General features: G+C 34.5%; 2 protein-coding genes across 2 annotated transcripts; one reads left to right on the forward strand and one right to left on the reverse strand.

Annotated features, from left to right (window-relative positions):
• Window positions 1-1,794: 1,794 nt before the first annotated feature.
• Window positions 1,795-6,650, reverse strand: LOC118051445 (kinesin-like protein KIN-1). The gene is made up of 16 exons (XM_035062095.2): window positions 6,525-6,650; window positions 6,112-6,236; window positions 5,924-6,023; window positions 5,777-5,820; window positions 5,172-5,201; window positions 4,959-5,081; window positions 4,831-4,856; window positions 4,594-4,675; window positions 4,145-4,186; window positions 4,032-4,065; window positions 3,793-3,868; window positions 3,499-3,718; window positions 3,326-3,417; window positions 2,982-3,096; window positions 2,693-2,872; window positions 1,795-2,304 (listed from the first exon to the last, which is right to left on the reverse strand). The coding sequence occupies exons 2-16, from the start codon at window positions 6,226-6,228 to the stop codon at window positions 2,134-2,136; spliced, it is 1,452 nt and encodes a 483-aa protein (XP_034917986.1). The 5' UTR covers window positions 6,229-6,236; window positions 6,525-6,650; the 3' UTR covers window positions 1,795-2,133.
• An 882-nt stretch (window positions 6,651-7,532) lies between these two features.
• On the forward strand, window positions 7,533-21,788 carry LOC118051480 (branched-chain-amino-acid aminotransferase-like protein 1). Its single transcript, XM_073409232.1, has 30 exons — window positions 7,533-7,693; window positions 7,801-7,873; window positions 8,008-8,136; window positions 8,234-8,297; window positions 8,400-8,484; window positions 8,811-8,895; window positions 9,219-9,275; window positions 9,673-9,789; window positions 10,358-10,458; window positions 10,650-11,114; window positions 13,076-13,238; window positions 13,667-13,765; window positions 14,436-14,507; window positions 14,925-15,017; window positions 15,128-15,265; window positions 15,536-15,594; window positions 15,916-16,018; window positions 16,350-16,538; window positions 16,617-16,717; window positions 17,239-17,293; window positions 17,446-17,532; window positions 17,652-17,703; window positions 17,953-18,038; window positions 18,412-18,465; window positions 18,791-18,874; window positions 19,261-19,332; window positions 19,549-19,629; window positions 20,156-20,191; window positions 20,984-21,135; window positions 21,450-21,788. The coding sequence occupies exons 1-29, from the start codon at window positions 7,593-7,595 to the stop codon at window positions 21,110-21,112; spliced, it is 3,030 nt and encodes a 1,009-aa protein (XP_073265333.1). The 5' UTR covers window positions 7,533-7,592; the 3' UTR covers window positions 21,113-21,135; window positions 21,450-21,788.
• The last annotated feature ends 1,758 nt before the right edge of the window (window positions 21,789-23,546 follow it).

Consider the following 23,546-nt stretch of genomic DNA (forward strand, 5'->3'; position numbering starts at 1 on the left):
TCAATTTTATTTGTTCAGTATTCCATGTCGATCCAAAAACCAATCAAATCTTTCTACCATCCCTTTTCCTCTCAGGGACAAAAACAACTATTTATCCATTACAAGGTCCTTGTTAGAATCATGCCAGGTTCAATGGATACAGCACCAATCCATTCCCAACTATGTGAGCCCCACCATGCTGGCACGATAATGCCAATAAATTCGATCCACAAATTATTTCCCTCGTCAAACAGAAAAGACTAGATACATGACCTTCGATAATTTTAAAAAAAATTTAAAAACAAAGGCTATGTGTGGCTTGGCCTGCCGAGCTAGGCTGACAAGCTTGGCTTATTTTATTAGTGTTTTTATTTTTTTTGTTATGTTCAGGTTTGCCTTAAATTTTTCAAAAAATAAATCAAACGATAGTTACCTCATTTGTTTAGATTATGGCTGTTATGGTAACCAGAAAATTGAGGTTTGAGATTTTTTTTTTAACCAAATTTCTTTTTCTCAATTCATTTTTTTAAAGCAAATCACCTACAAAACATCTTAGAAAATTTTATAAATCTGTCCATAGCTTAAATAAAAAAAACCACTACAAAAATTGAAATTCAACTCGAAATCAAAAATCCATCCGAGATTGTATCTAGTTTCTCACAAGTTTTTAAGGTAAAAAAAAATACATAATATGAATATTCTTCATTAAATAAAACTATTTGATATAAATATTGATTATTTTGATAGTTTAAATTAATATCAACACTACTTTTCTCTCTATATTGTTGAAATTTAGTGATTTTTTTTCCTTTCTCAATAAGAACTAAAAAAATATTTGAAGTTAAATAACTAAAATTTAGCTTTTCCAAAACTTTTAACATTCCATCACGTATTTTTTTATTATTTCAAGCTCTTATTTTTTAATTTCACCTTCAACTAAGAAATTAAAAGCAATTAACTTTTAATTAGAAACAAATTATACAAAATAAACTTTTAAAAATCAAAATGAAATATAAAAATACATACAGTATCATTCACAATATTTTATGGATGGGTGAATAGTAGCGAAGCCATCAATAAACATCTAACGCGTTTTAGATTTTAGTAAAGAAGGTCAGACTCTGGAAACTCGTGCATTGTTAAAAACAAAGGGGTTATATGATTTGAAGGTGGATCATCAAATTATCAGCAAATTTACCGTTCGTCTCCGGTAACTACTCTGGTATGTCCTAAAAAAATTAAAAAAAATTCAGAGTTCATTATAATCTCCGATCCACTTCCTCGGATAATACCCTGTCCTGGAAAATCGAATCCTCGCTGCTTCCTTGAAATAGATATGCCCTAAACCATAGATGATGGGGCACGTGTACCTGATCGTCAGCGTAATCATATGCAGCTAAATAAAAAGGCTAAATTACTGGATAAATTTAGCTTCTAAACTTTTTATTTATTTATTTGAGTACCATGAACTTTTCTTTATATATATTAAATAGACCTCTTTCCAGGTTTTTGTACTCGGGGAATTTTTTAAGAGGGCCAAATTTTTTTTCTTTCTAGGAGGGGCCGAAACTTAAATTTTAATAGTTTTGGCCCTAAAATTTAAAATTATTCTTGGGGCATAATATCAATGTTTTTTTTGGCTTGGCCCCTACCTCCACCCCTATCCGTACCTCCGATCATTTTATTTTGTTTTCCAAACCACTTCTCGTGAGACACATGTCCTATTTTTAAATTATTATTTTTTTCTTTTTTAACTAAAGTAAAAGCAATTATGTAGTGCTAAACCACGAGTCTTCTTCAACAAACCAATGCCATGCAGAACAAGCTATTACCAAAACTGTAATTAACTTCAGAAAGAAACATGATTATTCGTATCAGTAACCAAAAAACTACAGCACAGACTCAAAAGAGAGTGGCAAATCAATCATACATTTTGGATGGATCAGAAACCATCGTTTTTTATATCTTTACAGTACAGGGTTTCTTTGATACCGTCCTTTCTATGTTTAAGTAGATGCCATATATTATAAAGCCGGAGTTCATATGTGAATTGCAGTATTTGACAGAATCAGAAACTATGATGCACAAGTTTCCCATGATAGAGTGACATACCCTTGATATTGCACTAGCCAGCGCCGAATTAACCACATGGTTTCAACTCAGCATCTTCAGAGGGCTGAATGACCCAGCCCATGAAAATAAGAAGCTGACAATTCCTGAAATCTTAAGCAGAACTCCAGCATTATCTTCAGACTTCTTGCGCATGGCGTCAAACCTTTCTGCATCTGCCAGTCTGGCCTTAAGATCCTTATTCTCTCTCTTAAGCTGCAAAGTAAGATCACTCAACACTTACTATATATAACAATTTCATGTGTACGTGAGAGAGAGCTGCACAACTCAGTCTCGTTATCTGAAAAGCTTAAATAAGGATGGAGTCATATTTTTTGGAGCAATGTCGAGGATGAATGCTAAATATGATTTTGTCCCTCAAAGTGCAGTTGTGAACTGCTTTCAGAGACAGAAACGGTAAACTTGCTTGGTTTCCAGGTGCGAAATAAATCACATTATATACCAATTTGACCTGTGTACTTTCTCAAATATTTCTGTCTTTTATAATATGTTGTTTAGGCGGCCAGAAAGCACTGGAAAAACTGCTGACCAGCCATTGTCCGCCGAAATTGCCCCAACGTAATTCTCATCTATTTTTACTTACCTCCTCGACAGTGTATATGAGCTCTTCTACTGCCTGTTGTAATGAGGAAATTGTCCATGAAGTAACATCTTGATAGGCTGATTCCAGATCTTCTACTGAAGTAACGTCAAGGAATAATCCTTCCAGTATGAATAACTCCTCAAGTAACTTCACATCTTCCTCATCCAGTCTCTCCCTCAACTACAAATGGAAACTATCTTAGAAACTAAAATTTAAATGGTTCATATGAAATGTCACCGCTTAATTCTCATATTATTCAGAATTATATCACGTCACTTTTAGTTCTCACCTTATTTAGAATTCGGTCACATGACTCATCTTTAGTTGGGGAGATATCTCCATGTTTTTTGGCATGTTTATCTTCTCTGCGGCTGACTAAAGGTGATGCTTTTATATGCTTTGCCCTGCAAGGATGTAGTAAATCAGTAATGCCATTAACAGATTATACAGTGATTGTTACATAAATAGTTTCCAAATGTGGTTATCATTTATACTAATAAATGGCGTCTTTGTACTCTCAGACAGCAAGGATTTTCTAATCTAAGTGCTCAGAAACTTGCTTTTCTTTTATTCACGTCTTCTGATTTCATCAATTTCCATATGGTGAAACATATAGATTTTGGACTACCGTACCTCATACCAAAGCGAATGGTAGACAGAGTTTCCGATGCATTTGAAGCGCTCGGTGAGCAACAGCACAGCAAAGCAGTCCTGGAGTTCCCTCCCTATATGATGAGAGTCAGAAGGCAGTCAATAAAAATCTGAGATACTCTATTGTAAGATAGATTCAGTGCCGAGTAACTTACAAGAGCATCTTGTAGAATCCGAGTAAGTTTTGAATCACGAAAAGGAATATGGCTTGATCTGGTCGATGGACCACATGTCAGGGCATTTATTACATTTCCTAGAGCTGATAGGGATTTGTTGATTGTCTTAGATTCTTCAAGAACTTTTCCTTCAGCTCCAGTTTTCTCTACCTTTTCAGACCCCGCCAAGTCCACAAGAATTACTTTTCCAGTTTTCACCCTGTCAACAATATTGAAATCTTCAAAGACTATATCACTCTAAGCATTGATCAAAGATACAAAGAAATGCAATACCTCTTATCTGTAGTCGACTCTAGCTGAACAGTCAAAATGTAAATACAATGACTTCTACTGCTGCCAACGTTCATTTCTGTCTACGTTAAGTGTCCCAAAAGAATCAGAAGAATTGTGACCACTACATTCATCAAGAAAAGGGAGACAAATGGAGTGCAGTAATCGAGTTCTTTTATAAGTAAAGCATAACTTAGAAATCCATAAACTCAAATAAAGGGTAAAGAACAAGGAAAGGATACGAGTCTCTCCAACAGCTCTGTTAACTATCCCATCCTACAATGTCAAGCTGTAGTTCAGAAGCTGGACTATGTACTAGAGTAAGAAAGAGTAATCAAGGAACTTCGTGTCTTACAGATAGACTTTGCAAAGCTCCTTCTGGGCCTGATATGGTGATCTAAGAAAGGAAAATTAAATGAAGTTGCAAGTAAGCACATAAATAACATTCAGAAGAGAAGCATTGACACCAAGTCATGAAGACTTAAGTTCCAATTTCATAAATCACTTAGTTTGAACTGTCATGAGATAATGCTTAATGTTCCATACAAGGTTTCACATGAGTTGCGATGACTTCATATAAAGTTTAGAAAAGAGCAATGAGGTTCCAGATCAAATCACTGTTATCATTTCCATTGGCAAGACATTCTTTTGGTTGTCTAGACTTAATGTTCAGATCTATACAAGAGCAGCCATGCTACTTTTCCATTAAGGATATGCAAGAAAAGATAGAGCAAAAGAGCATTTACTTAAAAAAAAAAAATTAAAAAAAATAGCAAGGACTGAAAAAAAATAAAAAAATCTCACCTCTGTAACTCCTGATAGCAATATTTCTTGCTCTTTGTTCTCTTTAATCTGTATGTTGTCCTTTGTTAAATCAAGGAGGTCCCTGAGAAGAACAAGATGAGTAACATTCAGTAGTCAGGTTGCATGTATTAGAAGTCTTAGAAAGTTATGCAGAATTTAAATCTTCTATTGTGGGATAGGGAATGAGCAACCAAAGATATGAGAAGCGAACCACAAGTTCAAGCAAGGGATGCATACCTGACTTTCTCCATGTAGATCTCTACCTAGAGAAATCATAGAAACAGGAAGAATCTATTTAGCGTGAGTGCTTATCTATACCAAAGCAAACAACCGTCTCAATGTAACAGTGTATTGGGCACCAATACCATTGATAATTTGATTGTGTACTTTGTTGACTCATCAGCAGATTTAATACACTCGAATAGTCCATCCACTACTCTTGGAAGTAATCCTTTCTTTTGCACATCACATTCTAAGATGCTGGGTCCCTAACATAACATGTTAAATATTCACATATGTGAGATCTTAGATCTACATAGGAATGCCTTCCATAATACATTACCAGAGTCTCACTTTACCTCCACGCTATATGTCTTCCCAGCTCCAGTCTATTAACAAACACAATATATTTGTCAGTTTAAGACAGAATAAAAAATACATCTAAATATAGCACAGAAATTACGACAAACAACTCATCAATCTATCTGTAAGCCCTTGCCTCTGAATGATGAAACCAGTTGAATCATATCCGATCAATTTCATCTAATGAATAAATAATTCTATGCTTGAAGTAAACCTGAACGGAAATTACTACTCAATTGGCGACCCGAATTGCTCGTGTGAATTTCTGGAATGACGATTCCGAGGATCTTAAACCATGTTTTCAGTAAAGTGCAACAAACTTCCAAAATCTAACTACATAAACCATTTCAAGCCAACTTGAAGATTATCAGCATAATCAAACTTTACATTGCTTAACTTAACTTCATTGTCTACACAAAATAAGATCTGTAGAAATAACTTCATACACAAAAAGACATTATCTCCTCTCACAGCTTTTACCAATCACCTCAGATTCTAATCTAATAAATCTCAATACTTAATAACACATGGAGGAAAATAAACAAAAAGAAGCTCAAATTAGCAAATACACAGATGAAATCATCAACCAAATCTTACATACCTGTCCATAAGTAATGATTGTCCCATTTACTCCTTTAACAGCATCTGCTTCATAGAAACACAAAATCATTTCATCACAACACTAGGCAGAGCAACTTTCTAACTTTATTTTTTGCTTCTCAACAAACAAAGAGGATTAGATCTTCACCTTTAACAATAGGCAGAGCTAAAAATTCAAACACATCAGCTTGCATAGATTCCTCATAAAACACCTTATCAAAGCTATATGTACACTCATCTTTCTCATCCTATAAAAAACACAACAATCAATTCCGCATAAAAGCGCTTGCTTGCGTGTGTATGGAGAAAATTGGATAAAAATAGAGGATTTTTTACCTTGAAAATGAAAGATTCGCTGTCTATGCTGCTAATGCAGATGCTGTCGCAGCTGTCTTTTCTCTCCTTGGCGCTCAACGGCCTGAAGCGAGCGCATACTGTTATATTCGACATCATTTTATCTCCTGCAAAATTCCGTTACATAAGTTGTCAAATAATTTGAACTTCAACATAAAATAAATAAATAAATCAGCCTGTTTGTTTCCAGAGAAAAGAAATTGATTCGACAAAAGAAGCTCTATATATATATATATATATATATATATATATCAAATGCAGCTCTCTCTCTCAGAGAGCTGCATTTGATTCTCAAAGTTTCAGCTTCTGGCGGATTCTGTTTGGTTGAGAAAGCGAAGGAAAATAGAAAGAAAATTCAAATTCTGAAACCATTCGATTCTCGTTCGCATCTGTACCTGAGATCTGGATTTAACTATTAAGATTCAAAAGAAGAAATTGATTGAGAGAATTTTCCTGCGGTTTCTAGGGAACCAAACAGAGAGGGGAAGAGAGGAAATGAGAGTCACAGATTTTGTGAGGTTTTTAAATTGGCGGGAAGGTTTTTATACAGTAACTGAAGTGGGAAGTAGCCAACGTGGCTTGCGTGATTAGTGTCAAAACGAGTTTAATCACACTATCACAGCTAATCCGTTACTCTTAGAGAAAGATATTGGATTTCAATTTATGACGATGGGCCAAAAAAGAATGATGGGCTTAACAAGTCCAGCCCATGGTTGTGGTCCGAGTAGAAAGTTGCTCTAAGCAGAGTAAGGGGAAGCTCAATAAGCTTTAAATGGGCAAATTCGGGATCTAGAACGTAATTTGTGTCAAAAAAAATTTATTATTGAATTAAATAAAATATTAATTCTATAAAATTGATGTTAATTAATAACTTAATTAATTTGTTTCCTACTTGATTCAATTAATATCAATATTCTCTTTTTTTTTAAAATAATATAACACTATTTTAATAAAAAATATTTTTATAACCCGTAATTCATTCAAATTCTAATTGAGTTTGACATTTATGATTTGAGTTTTTAAAAATAATAATTTTAAAGTCTTTATTAATTTTTTAATTTTTTAATTTGATTTAATTAAAATGTTTTTAATCGTTATACAAATGCACTCTGAATTGGATTTGAAAATTATAATTATGTTGTATTTCATGACAAGATTTCAAGAATTAAAAATTTGGTGCCATTTTTATACACTCGTAAAAATGGGGACTACAATCATAAACCAAACGACCTCAAATTAAGCACATAATTCAAGCAATCTTGCCCAATTGCCTGATACTTCAAGCAGGCAAATACAGTATTTTATGCCCTCTTATTTCAATTAATTACAACAAGAACCACCACAACGCCTTTGTAATTTGTATGCTTTCATACTCGAGTAAACGACGCCGTTCCTCACCCAATCATATCCTTCAACCCTTAAAAACCCCAAAACCCCAAACCCAATAAACCCCAGCCCCAGTCATGGCAGAACCGAAGCTAGACCCCACCATCCCTCCAGGCCTCCACCTAGTCTCCGCCTTCCTATCCATGGAGCCCGCTAATACCTTACTCTCCCTGTCAAGGTAATGGGCATTTAGCATTTCCACAAATTGTCTTCATTTATTTACTCTTTTTGCATGTTTTGGAGATTGGAACTAATGAGCTTGCTTTATTTTTCTTGAAATGTTAGAGAATGTGGTGGAGGATTGGTTACAGAGGGAGTGCAGAGGTTTATTTGGGATCACTGTATAAGCAACGAAGCTGTGAGTACTAATTAGGTGCCCTTTATTTAGTAAAGTTCTGAACTTTTGATCAAGTCTACTGCTTTTTCTTACTGGTGATTTGATAGTTTGTTTCTTTGTGATGAAGAGTGTTTTAGCCTTGTCATTAATGCCAGGGTGAAAAAGGGTATGGGCCTTACTTGAGGAATTTTGTGAAGAGGCTTATCTCTGAAGTAGAATCGAGAAATGGGACAGTTTTGGATGAGTTATATGAACAATGTGGTTATTACATGAGTTCATTAAAGGTAGTAAAGTATTTTGCTTTAAGAGCGGGTTGTGGTATGAGCAAATCAGCAATTGCTTACTTAAATTATGATTGGTATGCCTTTTGTTTTCTGTTAGGATGATCGTCTGGTAAAAGGAAGCGCCAGGGTCCACAAATGCATTTCTTTTCTTTTTCCTGATGGTAATAACTATTAGTTTTCTGATACTGGTACCTTTGAACTTTAAGGTCATTTGCATAAACTCTTGTTTAAATGATATTGAATAGATGATTTAGTGTTTTTAGGTTGTGAACCTCCAAGTTGTCCCAAGCCAAGCAATCTGGTGGTTCCACTGCATTGTTCACTCAACATGCTTGAAGGAGACACTGGGTATACCTCGCATCTTATGCCTTTCTTGAATGTTATGTCCATGGAATATATTGATTATTTACATATAATTGGAACCTTTTAACTTCCAATGTTTATGGGCAGTATTAGGTCCTTGTAGAGTATATCTTGGCGTGTGATCCCATAGGAGCAGTATCTGATTCACTTTGCATTTGAGTGTTATGTGTGTGTGTCAGTGTGTATGTATACATATGGTATTTATTAAGTTTGTAAACAGAACCCCCCCCCCTGTTTATGTGTGTGGAAACCATGTCTAAGAAACACAGTAAAAAAGTGCAGATAAGTTCTTACTGGCATCATTTACACAGGTGTTCTGTTTGGCCCTCAAGCCTATATTTGTCAGAATTTGTACTCTCTTTTCCAGACATATTCTCCAACAAATCATGCTTTGAGGTAACTTTTTCAATTATAAGTTTGTCATATTTTAGGTACGAGATGTTGTCAACATTAGCTTATTCATTAATATCTTGATCTGCTTCTTGCTGTTGCAGCCCATTTCCATCTGAGCTGACAGTCTGATTTATGTTTTGGCACAAAGATTACATTTTTAGGGTTTTTTTCTTTGACTGGCCAACTTTTCCATCTAATACCATTAATAGATGTATCTTAAAGTGCAGCATTTTGGTCTCAGAAATTTTTGTTTTCCACTTTCTTATGGGTCGCAATGGTATTTGTTTTCTCTTATTGAATATTTGCATTGCCCAAACTGAGTGCAGGTTGGTTCTGGTGTTGGTTTGGTTGGAATTTGTCTTTCTCATGTAAAAGCTTCCCAGGTATGTTGCTTCTATTATTTGTGTTGCATTGAAAAAATTACATTCTCTTCTCATGTTTCCACCTCAAATGTCAATCTGGAAGAACATGCTTGGAAGTTTATAATTACTTATCACTTCCATAAATGATCGTTAAAAATGTGAAAATAATATATCACTGTTATTTTATGTTCATCTCTTAGTCCTAAAACAATGCAATCAATAAGGCACATCTCACCAACATTCTTTACCCGCAGCAAATCTGGTTTCTTCTTGATAGATTCTTGTCATCTTGAGTTGGTTGATAATGATTATAGCAGACCTAAGATAACTGAATTATAGATGGTGGCAGGTGTCTGATGTTGTTGATTCTTGTCCGTTTTGGACAATTCACTCCTTGCAATGTGTGCATTTGATGCAGGTTATATTAAGTGATGGTGACCTGTCAACTTTATCTAACATGAAGCTTAATTTGAAGCTAAACCAGTTGGGTGCTGAAACTGATGTGCTAGAAAGATTTGGCGAAGATCCAAATACAGTAAGTTCCAGCTTTTGAAGTTTTATTTTCGTTACCACCTTTCTTTCCGGACAGCTAATTTCTTTAAAGAGTTGTGCCTATTTTATGTTTATTTTATTTATAGTTTTTCTCTTCAATGTAAATATGCTGAATTCAATAATCAAAAGGCAGTGGAACAACTACTGAAATTCAGCGTCTGTGTTTCAAAAAGATGAAGTGGTTAAGTGATCCTAGAGACTATGATCCCCCCATTACTTGGTTGATAGTTTCTTGGCTTAAGAAACCAGCAAGCGTTTCTATGACATCTCTATATTCCTAACCTTCCTTTTTCTTTGATTTGAAATTTCAGAAAACAAAAATCTAATTGGTGTGTTGATTAGTAAATTGTTGTCATTATCATTCTTTGTGCAAAGATATGTTCTTCAAATGGCCATTAAGCTGGAGAAAATCTGCTTGCATAAAAAAGTTAAATTCCATGCATGTTTGTGAAATTCTTTTGTCAAACTCTGGTTAAATGATTTTTGAACTGTTTGGAAATTTCAAAAACTTCAATACCCTGCAATAATGGCAAGAACTAATTATTCGGCAGGTAAAAGCTGAAATGTATAATAAATCTAAGGTGAAATGCTTTCATCTGCCATGGGAATCCGCCACAGAAAGTGAACTTGAAGAGTACTTACCTGACATCATGTAATTACTTCTCTTATCTTCTAATTTATATATTTTCTTTTCTGCCAATGTCTATGGTTAATCGCCAAAAGTCTTTCCACCACTACAACAAGTAAATTTAGCTAATAATTATTGTTACAAATACTTTTATCTGTCATTTATAGCCTCTCTTTCTGAATCCATTGCTGTTTTGCTAATTTATTTTCCTACAGTTTGGGAGCAGATGTTATTTATGATCCATCCTGCCTTCCACACCTTCTTCGAGTGCTTGTCATTCTTTTGAAACAAAAGAAAGCGTACACTCAGACTTGGGAAGAGAGTTGTGAGGGCCGATTGCAAGATGCCGAGCACATTGATGTCAACAGCGCTTCTGAAGGGAAATCTCTCTTTGCCCATGATATACAGTGTGTTACCATTCAAAATGGCAACAGAACTGATCCTTGTCAAGTCGAGGAACTTCATGGTGGTTCTTCAGTTGCCAGACTGATGAAATGTCCCGTGGCTTATATTGCCTCGGTTATTCGCAATATTGATACTTTTAATTGTTTTCTTAAACTAGCAGAAGAAGCTAACCTTGCAATCGCAGACATAACTGAAGCGCTAGTGCCCTTAAATTTGCTTCCATACATGCAGTCATACAACCGATCAAGTATACGTTTATTTACTGTAAAATGCAAGTAACAACCTTATGTTCTTCCCTTCTATCCCGTTCCTTTGGCCAACAGTGTTGTCTCTCATGCGTTGTTTCCCATTTTATGTTGCAAGTTGAACTCTCATCTATTGAATCTTTTTAGAGCTGCGTTGTACTATATGACATTCTATATTGTAAAATGATTCTTGTTCAGTCTGACAGCTGATTAATTGTTTATGTGACTTGTCACACTACTGCAGAATTATAAGATTTTTTACTGGATCTGGATGTGGATTGCCTTTATTTATATTGTTTCTATCCCCCTCATCATATTCAAGAAATGCGGTCACGGGTGGGGCAAGGTTAATAAGTTGACCTGGTTTATTATTATTATTATTATTATTATTTTTGTTATTTAGTTTATTTTAATAAGTTGACTTGGAATATTATCCTTAAACTGAAGTTCCATGGAACACCCTCAACCGAGCTGCTTGCATTTCCCTTGATTTTTGTCTTCTGGGTAACAATTTCCCTTTCGACAAAAACCTCTTTGGTGCGTTGTCAATTCTGTTTTGTTCTGTCCAAAATGATCAAAATATTCCATATCAATTTAAAAAACAGAACAAAACAGAACAAATTTAATCTCATTTTAAATCTCGGTCCGTCTAGATTTTTCAGCTAAATTCAGTCCGAAACGTTCCGGTTTCATTCCACATGTTCCGTTCCGCTCTTGAAAAGCCATTGAATCAAATTGAACCTTGCTCAATTTCATTAATTAAACCACCCGATTATAAAAAAACTCATTTTCATTACTATTTTCAATAGCAATGATATTAATAATAATATTAAAAATTATTATTACTATTTTCATTAACAATAATATTAATTTTTTAAAATTAGATTTATCACTAATATATATAGTTTATATTCATGTTTTTTTTTCATGTTTATATTTTGTAGGAATTTGAGCAAAACAAGGGATGTTTTAGATTTCATTAGCCACTTGATAACATTGACTTAACTTTATATTTAAAATATTTTTGTTAAAATATTTTACTTTCATAATATTTTGATATTTTATTTAAGTTGAATTACTTTAAGTTAAAGATCTATTTAATCTTGACTATTTAGAAATATTTTAAATTTTGAAATTATATTTGTTTGGCATTGTGTTTGTATTGCATAATTTATAATTAATTTATCTTGAATTTGAATTATATATGTATGTATATATGCAAACAGTAAAACTCTGAAACGGCACGCCGAAACACTCCGAAACTGAAATATTCCATTTCAATTGAAAAAATAAAACGCCTACCAAAACGGAATTGACAACCTTGTTTGGTGCCGTATGATAATAATGAATGTAATGGTATAAAAGAGATGTAAGTTTCATTACACTTTGAAGATCTTTGGTTGAAAATGTTTAAACATTTTTCATATCGGATTCTAGTTGTATCACCATCTGTTATTTATTTATTTTTAGAATTACTTATAGTTAAAACAGTATGAATTACTAAGTTATTAAATTGATTTGTGTATTATCACGTTAAATCAAATTAATTATTTTTTAATAACATAATGTCAAGTTGATTTGATTGGTGTTAACGGAGTTTAATTAACCAAGTCATAGTTAATCCATTAAATCAATTAGATTTGACTGAATGAATGAATTTATTTTTCACCTTAAATCAAGGCAGGATAAGTTTAATAATTATGGTATCATATTAATCAGAATTTAAAAAAAGAGAGGAATAATTTCTCATTAATACAGTAGGATCAAAGGAAAGTGATTGAGTGATTTTCCTGTAAAAAATGTGCTGACAAGGTCGTGGACAGTAAGTTACAGCATCCATCCGACAGCGAAAAAAAAAAAAAACAACGAAAGGTCAAGTACCTTATCATCTTCGAACAAACTCACGTTCCTGTCCTCGTCATCATTTTTCTGACAACTGGGCACAACTACTTTTATGGTAATCCTACCATGAATGTCAGCATATCTTTCTAACTCTCCCCCAAGAACCCCATTAAGACAGTACACTCAAGAAAGTTGACAAGAATCACTCAAAACATGGTTGAGAAAGAGCAAGGAGAGGGAGAAGTAGAGGTGATTCACTCATGGTCCGCTCCAAGATCTCTTAGCACCAGTCTCATGTACTCTTTTGCTCAGGTTTCTAACTTTCCTTTTACTGTCTCTGTTCATCTTGCTTTAGTTCATGATTGGTTGATAAGAAAATTGAAAAGGATAAGGAAAAGAATGGAATGGATGATAAGTGAAATTGGAGTTTTGTGCTTTGTGTGTACTTATCAAATTTGTGAGTTAGTGGACCCTTTTAACTTCTGGGTTTTGCTTATGTTCTGCGAACACATAGATGATCCATTTTGTTGGGTTTGCTTGTATTTATGCTACATGGAGGAGTTGAGTTGAAAGGATTTATGGTTTCCTGCCAGCCTAAGAAACCTATTTACAGTGTCTTTGAATTAAGACAGTACACGGCCAAGCTAGATTTCGTAAACATGTTTCGCTATTGATTTCTTTTTATTTGTTCTTCATTGCTAATGTACTAAAACTGTCTGCTTTGATTGTGCTGTAATTAGAGGGATGACATGGAAGTGCTTGATGAACCTCTCTATGCGACTTTCCTGAAGGTATCTGATGTTGAAAGGCCATACAGAGAGGAGCTTCTGTCCAAAATGGTATGCTAAATGTTGTACTGTCATCCGTTTTCTTCTTCTCTTCCTTTCATTTTGATAAATTTGCTGCTTGACTTGCATTTTTTGCACCAGTAGTTCTTCGGGTATCACTTAATTTTACAAGCAGTGTAGTTTTTGTCTAGTCAATAAATAATGTGGGTTAAAATTAAGTGAATTGGATCAATGTCGAGAGCAAGCACTTGAGCGGAGAAGACTTTATATAGTACCTTCCCATGAGTGTGTTTGGCGGGACTATGTTATCTTTGATAATACGCAGAAATAGAACTTGACCTTAGCTCTCTTCTTTAGGATTAGGTAGTTTTCCCCTTTTCCCCTTTTGCATTTAATGAAATATTGCATATCAATGTTAAATTCCTTTTATCTAAACCCAAAAATGAGTTGTGGACGGTCAAGGCGGAAGTTTTGTGCTTTAGGTAGCCTTGCAACATTGGAGGGGTTGTGTGGGTTCCTGTCCTTGGAGAACCTGAAAAATGACTTCATGTTTTCTGTTGATTGTAGTCATTTTCTTTCCCATTGAAAACTTGATGTATTATAATCTGATATCTTATTTGGTCACCTTCTTTTCCTCTTTTTTGATTTGCATAATCTTCTGTGTTTTTGGTATTCTTTTCCTTTCTTAACATTAAAATTTTGGTTTTCACTCTGAAAATAGGAATCTGATGGAGATAAGGTTGTGAAAGAGATAATTTTTGCTCCAGGAGAAAAGAAGTACCGGTTTTGTAAGGTAATCTGCAAGCTCTTTCATCAATCAGGCATGATTCCAGGATATTAGTATTGAATTTCAACTTTGATGTTGTGCTTGAATTTGGTTCTCATAATCATATATTTGGTTTCTGCCCCTTGCCTCTCCCTCCTTTTAAATAAAATGACTGAGCATATGCCTTCTATTTAGAACACTAGTCTATTTTGATCACATTTTCCAAATTCATAAAAGAGGACAATGTTTCTGCTATGCATGATGAGTAGAAGCCCTATCAAATGATTCCAGCATCTGCTTTAGTTTTTAATCATAGCATTTACTTTAAGGATACTTAAATTTGGCTTATTTTAGTCATCAACTGAAGCGACTTTAAATCATGGGTTAATTAATTTAACTTTGTGTTCATTTTTCATCAAATTGTTTTCATATCAATGTCTACAGCATATGTCAAAGCAGCGGTTACCTGGTTTGCCCAGTGATCTAGTGAAGAAAGGAAAGCACTTCATATTGATACGTAATCCCCTTGATATACTGGTAAGATGGTTTGCATTTGCAAGCATTCCATTTTGCTATACTATGGCTTTGTTTTCCCAATCTCACTGACGTGTTTGTTTACTAGTCTTCTATCTTTTGTTTGCTCTCAGCCATCTTTTGGAAAGGTTGTACCTCCATCCTTTCTTGATTTAGGTTTGGCAGAGCTGGTCTCCATATACAATGACCTCTGTCAGCTGGGAAAGCGCCCACCTGTTATTGATGCAACAGACCTTGCACAAAATCCTGAGGTTAGAGAATCTGCTAGCTGTGCATGATTTACTCTGAAATATCATGCGCATAAAAAATGAAATAAAGGGACACTTTTCATGGTTTTTACTTTTTGTGGACCTTTGACAGTAATTTCTGAATTTTTTTCACAGAAATATCATTGAGAAAACTTCAGTCGCATAAAAATTATCCTTAAACCTTTCTTGCACATCCTCATTTTGCACTTACTCTGTGGTAATTGTTTATTTGTATATTACATGATGTTATCTACTCAACTTGTCTATGTGCAGGCTACTTTGCATAGTCTTTGTGAAGATCTGGGTATTCCTTTTCAAGACTCAATGCTCAGGTTTGCAGAAATATTTCCATTGGAAAGTTATTTATTTCTTTTGTCTCTTGACTGTTCATGATAAAAGCTTCATGTGGTCTCACTTAGGGAATCAATGGTATTTAAAGATTGACCTTAGCATCTGAAGTGAAGTTTTCTACTCCCAGTTCCTAAGATTTTTACTTATCTTGCTCACAACTTCCAATTTATTATTTGCATTTTTGGAGATATTTTTAAACTTTATGAATCCCTTCATCCACCAGATGTAGGAATGATGATTTATTCTTTTCTATAGAAATTATATTTTGATTTTGGTCTTGACAAGTTTTCATTCATTGTCAGATGGGAAGCTGGTCCGAAGCCGATTGATGGAATGTGGGCCCCATGGTGGTACAAAAGTGTGCATAAATCTACTGGTTTCTCATCAACAAGAAAGTATCCTGAGGTATTTGCTCTGTGAATTTATATTTCAATGCGAACACAAATGCCATGCAGCCACTGCTGTTTCAATGGAACTTAGGAATAAAATTCTTTACTGAAGGCATGCATTCCATAAATCATGTAATTAATCCGTTCTGGATCTCACATAGGTCTCGCATCATTTTAGACTTACTTGGTGTTCAGAATGCCTGATTGATTTGTTTTGGTGGAAAGACAAAACATTTCCAAAAGGCTGATAGATTGGTTGATAATTTTTAAAATTCTTGTAAATGTGGAAATTTTCTTCCTACTTCTCTTTTAAAACGATCCCTTTGTGCTTTCCATGATTTTTCTAGCCATTTCCACATTCTCACTATGACTTGCTGGAGCAAAGTCTACCTTTGTACAACTGGCTCAGACGCCACGTGCGACAGGCATCAACCCTTTTGAAGACCCCTTTACCTCCACCTGACCTTCCAGTCCCTGCAAATAAGAAGCTGCTTGCATGGGTTGGTGATGAAATTCTACCCCGTGAAAGTGCCAAGGTACTTGATTATAGAACAAGTTTTGATCCATTGTTCAATGAGTTGTAGTTTCAGAATTTGTCTTGTCTCCCGCATCAGGTTTCTGTGTTTGACTCAGTTGTCCAAGGTGGTGATTCGGTGTGGGAGGGACTTCGAGTTTACAGAGGGAAGATATTTAAGCTTGAAGAGCATTTAGACAGGTAGTTAAAATTTTGGATCTTGGTGTGCATAATGTTTCTGCGGGAGAAACATTTTTACTCAACCATTTAGGTTTAACTTCTGATCAGACTGTTCTAATTCGTGTATTAAGGATGCTTCTATATCACCCAAAATGTTGAAGCATTGCATTAACAGATGAACAGTGAACTGAAATTTAAGAAATCTGCTTTAAGGTACTGTTATTGAAATGGAATATAACTAAAAAGCTCTTAAACTTGTTACAGATAACTGATTAGTCATATTTTTTTTAACTAAAGCTCATATCTTTATTTCTTCATTTTTTTTTACTTTGCTTTTTTGATCTACATACCCAATGGTTTGTTCCCCAGTCTTTGATCTTAGGTGGGTACCTTTTGCTTAACATTTCCTTCCTTGTAGTTGATGAACTGGACCTAATTTTCCTGGTGAAATTCCACTAATAAGTGTGATGGTCTTACTGATGGCAGAGAGAACATTTCCATCAATAAAAATCTGAGTTGGGTTTTGTTTCCCTTTCAATTAGGTTGTTTGACTCAGCAAAGGCTCTTGCTTTCAAGAATGTTCCAACTCGTGAAGAAGTAAGGGCGGGAAGATGAATTGAATTTCTGTGCTGTTTAAGGTTTTTTGATGTTTGAGTAAATTGAAGTTGCTTATTCTCTTTCCTTCTGCTTGATCGTATGCACAAAGGCTGATCAATTAAACTTTTCTAATGCTTGGCATTCAATTGCAGGTTAAGGAAGCCATTTTCAGAACATTAATTAGGAATGGAATGTTTGATAATTCACATATTCGACTATCCCTCACAAGAGGAAAGAAGGTTTATGCTGCAATCATTTGCATTTCCTATCTCTTTAGTTAAATCAATCTATATTTTAACGAGAAATTTTGTCAGTGCTGCAATTTGTTCACTATTTTAGAATATTGTCATCTTTTCAGGTTACTTCTGGGATGAGCCCAGCATTTAACCTCTATGGCTGCACCCTAATTGGTAAGCTTAATTCCTAAACTTCTAAGCTATTTAAGAGTGACTCTGCTTTGCCACTGCTCTTGTTTTGACACATGCATGTTTTCCCAGTACCAGAGTTACTACTTTTAGAATGTAGATGGTAATACATCGGCTCATATACAATTGGGATGATTTTTCCTTTCTTTTTGATGTCGGGGATCGTGCTTGCTCTAGAATTTACTTCCATCGCGGGCTTTCTTTTGATCCTCATAACGTTTTTATGAATTGCAGTGCTTCCAGAATGGAAACCCCCAGTATATGATAATACACATGGTGTAACTCTGGTGACTGCTACCACACGGCGTAATTCACCAAATGTAAGATTTTGGGCTTTTCTATGTCTTCACATGACAATTTCACATGTCTGAATAGCTTCACATGGCAATATTTTATATTCTCTTAGTTCATACTAATCAAAGTAATCTTACAAATCATTGATGTAATGATTTTGAACAATAAAGTAAACTTCCCTTGTCGACCTGAAAATTTAATTCTGTCAGGGAACACTGATGTGAGATCGCTAAAACACTGATTTTAGAATTTTATGAAGTGAGAAAAGAGAAAAGGGATGAATGTGCTTAAGCATTATCCATATGGGTTAGCAACATTGGTGTGTGTGGTGATCTAGGCTTTTTTATTATTTATGTATCTTACTTTAAGTTGCTTTGACGGTTTTCTCTTCTTCACCAGAATTTGGATTCGAAAATTCACCACAACAACCTGCTCAATAACATACTTGCAAAGGTATTGTCATAATTTCTGATCATTTGCTCAAATATCTTGTTTTCATATCAAGTTCCTTTTTTTTTCTTCCAAAGTTTCAGTTTTACACTCACTTACCATGCAGGTAAGGGAAGTTTTCTCATTTATGTTCTTACTAGAACATATGTTTTTTTTTTTTTTTTTTCCTGAAACCGACCCTTGACATCAAATATGTAGTTTTATGAATATTGCATGCTGGACTAACTACAATAGCAGTTGGACTGCAAAACACCTTGATAGTCGACCAGACAACTGTCACAGTTATGTTTCCTATTGAAATAAAACTGTTTTCACTTGCATGGTGCAGATAGAAGGGAATAATGCAAATGCTGATGACGCAATCATGCTTGACAAGGATGGTTTTGTGTCGGAAACAAATGCTACAAACATCGTAAGCCTTTGCTTTGTTACACTTTCTGATGTCAGTGCTACATTTACATGAAGAACCATTAGGTTCTTCATAAAAGCCACATGAAATGACCATTGACAACTAGTGAGGTGGTTCTCATTAAGAAAGATTCTTGCTCTTATAAATTGGTCAAATATATCATTCTACATTACTTTAAACGGGCTGTTGTGGAGAGTTATGGATATTATTTGTGCAGTAAACTTGAAAACATCAAAAAATAAATAAATTCATGGGAGTGCAGATAGGCCTAGCTCCTGCCATGATTAAGTAATTATCACTAAATTGTTGGACATTTCTCATAACAGTTTCATATGGGTAGCATCCCAGCCCAGTGGAGTGACAAATACTAATTCTTTGCACTTTTGCAGTTTTTAGTAAAAAAGGGCAGAGTTTTGACACCTCATGCTGATTACTGCCTTCCTGGTATCACTCGAGCCACTGTAAGTTGCATTGACATCCTTGTTTCAATTGTAAATTGATTTACCCAAGCATTCTTGGCCGGTTGAACTTATTTTATTGTGTTTTTGGTATGTAGGGGTGATTACAAATAAGTAAAGGCTGGATATTTTAACCTTAACCTTCATTTTTAAAAAAAACATTTAGACAAATTCTTCTGTTTTTTCGGAGACATAACAGATTCTTTTTGGATGCTGCAGGTAATGGATTTAGTGGTGAAAGAGGGGTTGGTGTTAGAGGAGAGAAGAATCAGCCTATCAGAATTCCACACTGCAGATGAGGTGCTCATAGTTACTTTCTGGAAATTCTTTTCTAATTATTTGGTCTTCATAAATGCTGAATTATTTACAGCACAATCACAAACTTTGTAGGTGGTAGTTATCACTATAACATTATAACCCAAAGCTGTTTCCACGAGGCAAGGATTCTATACTATCTCACAAATTGACATTAGATATGATAATGGTGAATAATTATTTATATTAAGCTTGCAATTGGCTTAAGTTTTGTCCTCCAGTAGTTTTCCATTATAAATGGTTTGTGTTTAAACTCATGAAGCCAGTGTTGTAGACTGTGATGATTACCTAAAAATACATGAGCCTAGTCTCATTACTTAATTGGTTAGAGAAGACATATTTCTGAAGTAGAAATTCTATAGGGTTGAACCATTTTGAATGAAACATACGGGCAACCACTTAAACATTTGAATTCATATGTTTTGCTAGTGAACAATCCTCTTCTGGTTTTCAATTTGTTATATTTCACTTGAAAAATTTATCAGTTACTTTGAACATTCATGGTCTGCAGGTATGGACGACTGGAACAATGGGAGAGCTCACCCCAGTAAGTATATTCTTTATAAATGACTTTTCCAATTATGTTAGTATACTAATAGTACATTTTGGCAGATTCTCTGTCTGCTGCAACCTAATCCATAACTAAACTCTTCTTGAGTGATTTTGAGGTCCTGTAGGTGGTGGCAACTTTTATTACAACGCCATCCTCCCAATCTGAACATCAGCTGATGAGTATATGAATGAAGTGTCAACCATTAAAAATGTTTCTAATATAATTATATACGCAATAAGTTTTCGTTCACTGGAAATGTTTTGGATACAATGGTTAGTCTGTCAGTCTAGTTGTGTCTTTTCCAACCTGACCAGAGACAGACCTCCTGTGAAGTGGGTCATCATCAAACCGTTCCATTTTCTGTATTTCTTATCGTCTAGTTGCTGAATCTTGTGTCCGAATGCATGCCATGTGGTATTTGCTGTGCAAATGTTGTTCTTGAGTCTCTTCATTTAATATTTGCTGCTGTTTTCAAGTAGTAGTAAGAAGTTAAGCAGTGGTAGTTGGTTACATTTTGAAGTTGACATTGTCCAAGCTAGATTCACCACTTCGAAGGTTTTTATTAGTAAGCTTCATCAACTCGTTTATGTTTAACTTGGCTCCGGTGACAAGTCTCAAGCAGATTCACAAGATATGGACACAGAATACTATGCTGGTTGAAATAATTTGAGTGCTATTAATCTTGGCACCTTCATGGAGTTTGTCTCTATCAAGTTCAAGAACTAATATACCATATCTTTCAGCTTCTAACTGGGAACATATATTTTTATGAATATCATTTAACAGGCTGTGAAGATTGATGGACGTGAAGTTGGCGATGGACAAGTGGGACCTGTGACTCGAAGGTTGCAAAATGCTTACAAAAAGCTTACAGAAGAGTCAGGAGTGCCCATACCATCCTATCAGGAGAATTAAATAATATATATAGCTTCTACAAGGTCTGATCACTTTTCCTCTTTCAGCAAGCGATACTAATAGAAAAACAACATTGAACAGAAATATGAGCCACAATTACTTTCACTATACAAACAGAATGTTTCATGTCATTTGTTTAAACGTATCATGCTCTTCTTGAACATATTACATCTATAATTTACCAATCAAATCATGATTTCTTCTTCTTTGTTTGATGCGCAAGAACACTATTTTTTTTACCAGTTCGTGAACCATGACTGCTGCTAAGAAACATTCTATGCCCTCTCCCTTTAACATTCCCTTGCCTTTCAACGATGGAACTTAATTATTTGTGCAGAGTGTAGACATTGTGCAAGTGGGATTGCTTTCATTCCCACAGAAAGAAGATTGTGCAGTTGCATTTTGATCGCCAGCATCACAGTTAAAGCACTGCAGATTTCAGATGCTTGTGGAGATGGTAACATAATCTTGGCATTTCTCTGCATGTTAACACAGAAGCTAAAATTGTTAAAGTGTTTAGCAACACAGGGCTTTTAAGTAATTCCCTACATCTTAAACTTCAGTAGGGATGTGTCTACTTAGCCAATGAAATAAATCTCAGACTGTTAAATAGTTTGAACGTGATTGTGGCATTTACTTCAAGCAATGTTATAGTATATATTTGTGTGTTGGTTCATCGGCATGTATAAGATTAATTCAAGGACTCTATTTTAATATGCCGAGCAATTCCCTGTTCTTAATTATACTAATGAAAATGATAATTCGGAGTTCGGTTTTCCATTGCTTTCTGATAAAACGGGAGCTGATAATTACTTGATGGAGTCTGATGGGCAGCTGCTAAAACCGGGGCTGGAGGAGGAAACACCATTTTTCTTCATTTTCGACTTCTCACAAAACCATTGGGTGGAGGAAGATAGAGCAAGATTCTAAAGGATCAAGATGTTCAATAAACTTGGGCTATCATATTGCCTTACAGGGACAACATTTGTGCACGTGTGATGTGATGCTTGGTGATGTAGTTATCTTTGACACTATAAAAAAAAACTGGGAGTACGGTTAAAACTGTTTTTTTTTTTTTTTTTTTTTTTAATTTGATGTTTTATTTAAAATTATTTTTTATATTTTTATATCATTTTAATATACTAATATTAAAAATAATTTAATAAATTTATAAATAAAAAATATTTCAAACAACAACTACTATCATATTATTAATCACGTCTTAAATATCATATCAATTGCTATGATGTGCCCCTACGAGTATGGTTACGTACAGGTGACAATGGGAACTCAGTTTTCTTCGGTTGTGTGCTATTACATAATGACTTCATTTCCGTGGGCCTTAAGATTGCTTTTAGCTAAGTGTTTTAGAATATAACTAAGAGGGCACCCACGTTACATATCATTGTAGGCTAACATTTTATTTTTATAAAAAAAAATTAAAAATATTGAATCTGGCTGCAAAGACTCAAAATATTGAATTTAACTAAAATATTATATTTAATTATAATATTTAATTTTTTTGCTTGAATTTTTATATTTTAATTTTTTAAAAAGATTTATGGTTTTTCTTTTGATAGTAATAATAATATTTTTTTTAAAAATTTATTAAGGATAATAAATAATAAGAATTATTATTATTAATTTTATCCTTCAAATTAAATATATGGTTGTTTTTCAAATTTATTAATTATCTTATTAATAATATTAACTATAATGAAAATAATAATATTTATAACACAAATAATAATATTTTTAATTATAAGAAAAATAACAATATTTATAACATAAATAATAATGTTTTGAAACATAAGACCAATTAGCCCTGGATCCTGACGCAGGACCTAAAAGAATTGGGTCATAACATATGACTCATAACACTTGGGTTCGGACACTGGACTCAATTCCTTTGGGTCCTGATGTTGGACCATCAAACTTGAATCCTGACGCTATACCAATTAGCCTTGGGGCTTGACACCGAACCCAAGAAAATTAAGTAGATAAATGAACCAATTATACTTGGACCATTAAGTTGGACCCATTACACTTGGTTCCTAACATAGGTCTCAAGAAAATTGGGTCGTGAAGCAAGACTCCTTACACTTGGACCCTGATGCAAGACCCATTACACTTGGATCCTAATGCTAGACCTAAGAGAATTGGGTCTTGATGCATGACCTATCTCTCTTGGGTCATTATGTTGGAATAGTTACCCTTGGGTCCAGGCGCCAGACCCCAAGACCTATTAGCCCTGACTCCTGACACAAGACTTAAGCAAATTGGGTCCAGACGCTGGATTCATTACACTTAGGTCCTGAAGCAGGATAAATTACTCTTGGATCTTGACAAATGGACCCATTACCCTTGGATCTGGACACGAGACAAATTACCTTTGGGTCCGGATGCGAGATCAATTACCCTTGGATCCTGATGT

Source organism: Populus alba, chromosome 5 (genome assembly GCF_005239225.2).
Source record: "Populus alba chromosome 5, ASM523922v2, whole genome shotgun sequence".
NCBI classification, from domain to species: Eukaryota; Viridiplantae; Streptophyta; class Magnoliopsida; order Malpighiales; family Salicaceae; genus Populus; species Populus alba.

What these genes read in the sequence shown, in the direction of transcription:
- LOC118051445 (XM_035062095.2), bottom strand. Translation starts at nt 6,228, where the DNA reads ATGATGTCGAATATAACAGTATGCGCTCGCTTCAGGCCGTTGAGCGCC. An exon ending in CAGAGCTGTTGGAGAGACTC is followed by an intron (nt 3,869 to 4,031) that starts GTATCCTTTCCT and finishes TAACGTAGACAG; the next exon opens with AAATGAACGTTGGCAGCAGT. An exon ending in GAGTCGACTACAGATAAGAG is followed by an intron (nt 3,719 to 3,792) that starts GTATTGCATTTC and finishes TATTGTTGACAG; the next exon opens with GGTGAAAACTGGAAAAGTAA.
- LOC118051480 (XM_073409232.1), top strand. Translation starts at nt 7,593, where the DNA reads ATGGCAGAACCGAAGCTAGACCCCACCATCCCTCCAGGCCTCCACCTA. An exon ending in TTCTTTTCTTTTTCCTGATG is followed by an intron (nt 8,298 to 8,399) that starts GTAATAACTATT and finishes TAGTGTTTTTAG; the next exon opens with GTTGTGAACCTCCAAGTTGT. An exon ending in AGGAGCTTCTGTCCAAAATG is followed by an intron (nt 13,766 to 14,435) that starts GTATGCTAAATG and finishes CTCTGAAAATAG; the next exon opens with GAATCTGATGGAGATAAGGT.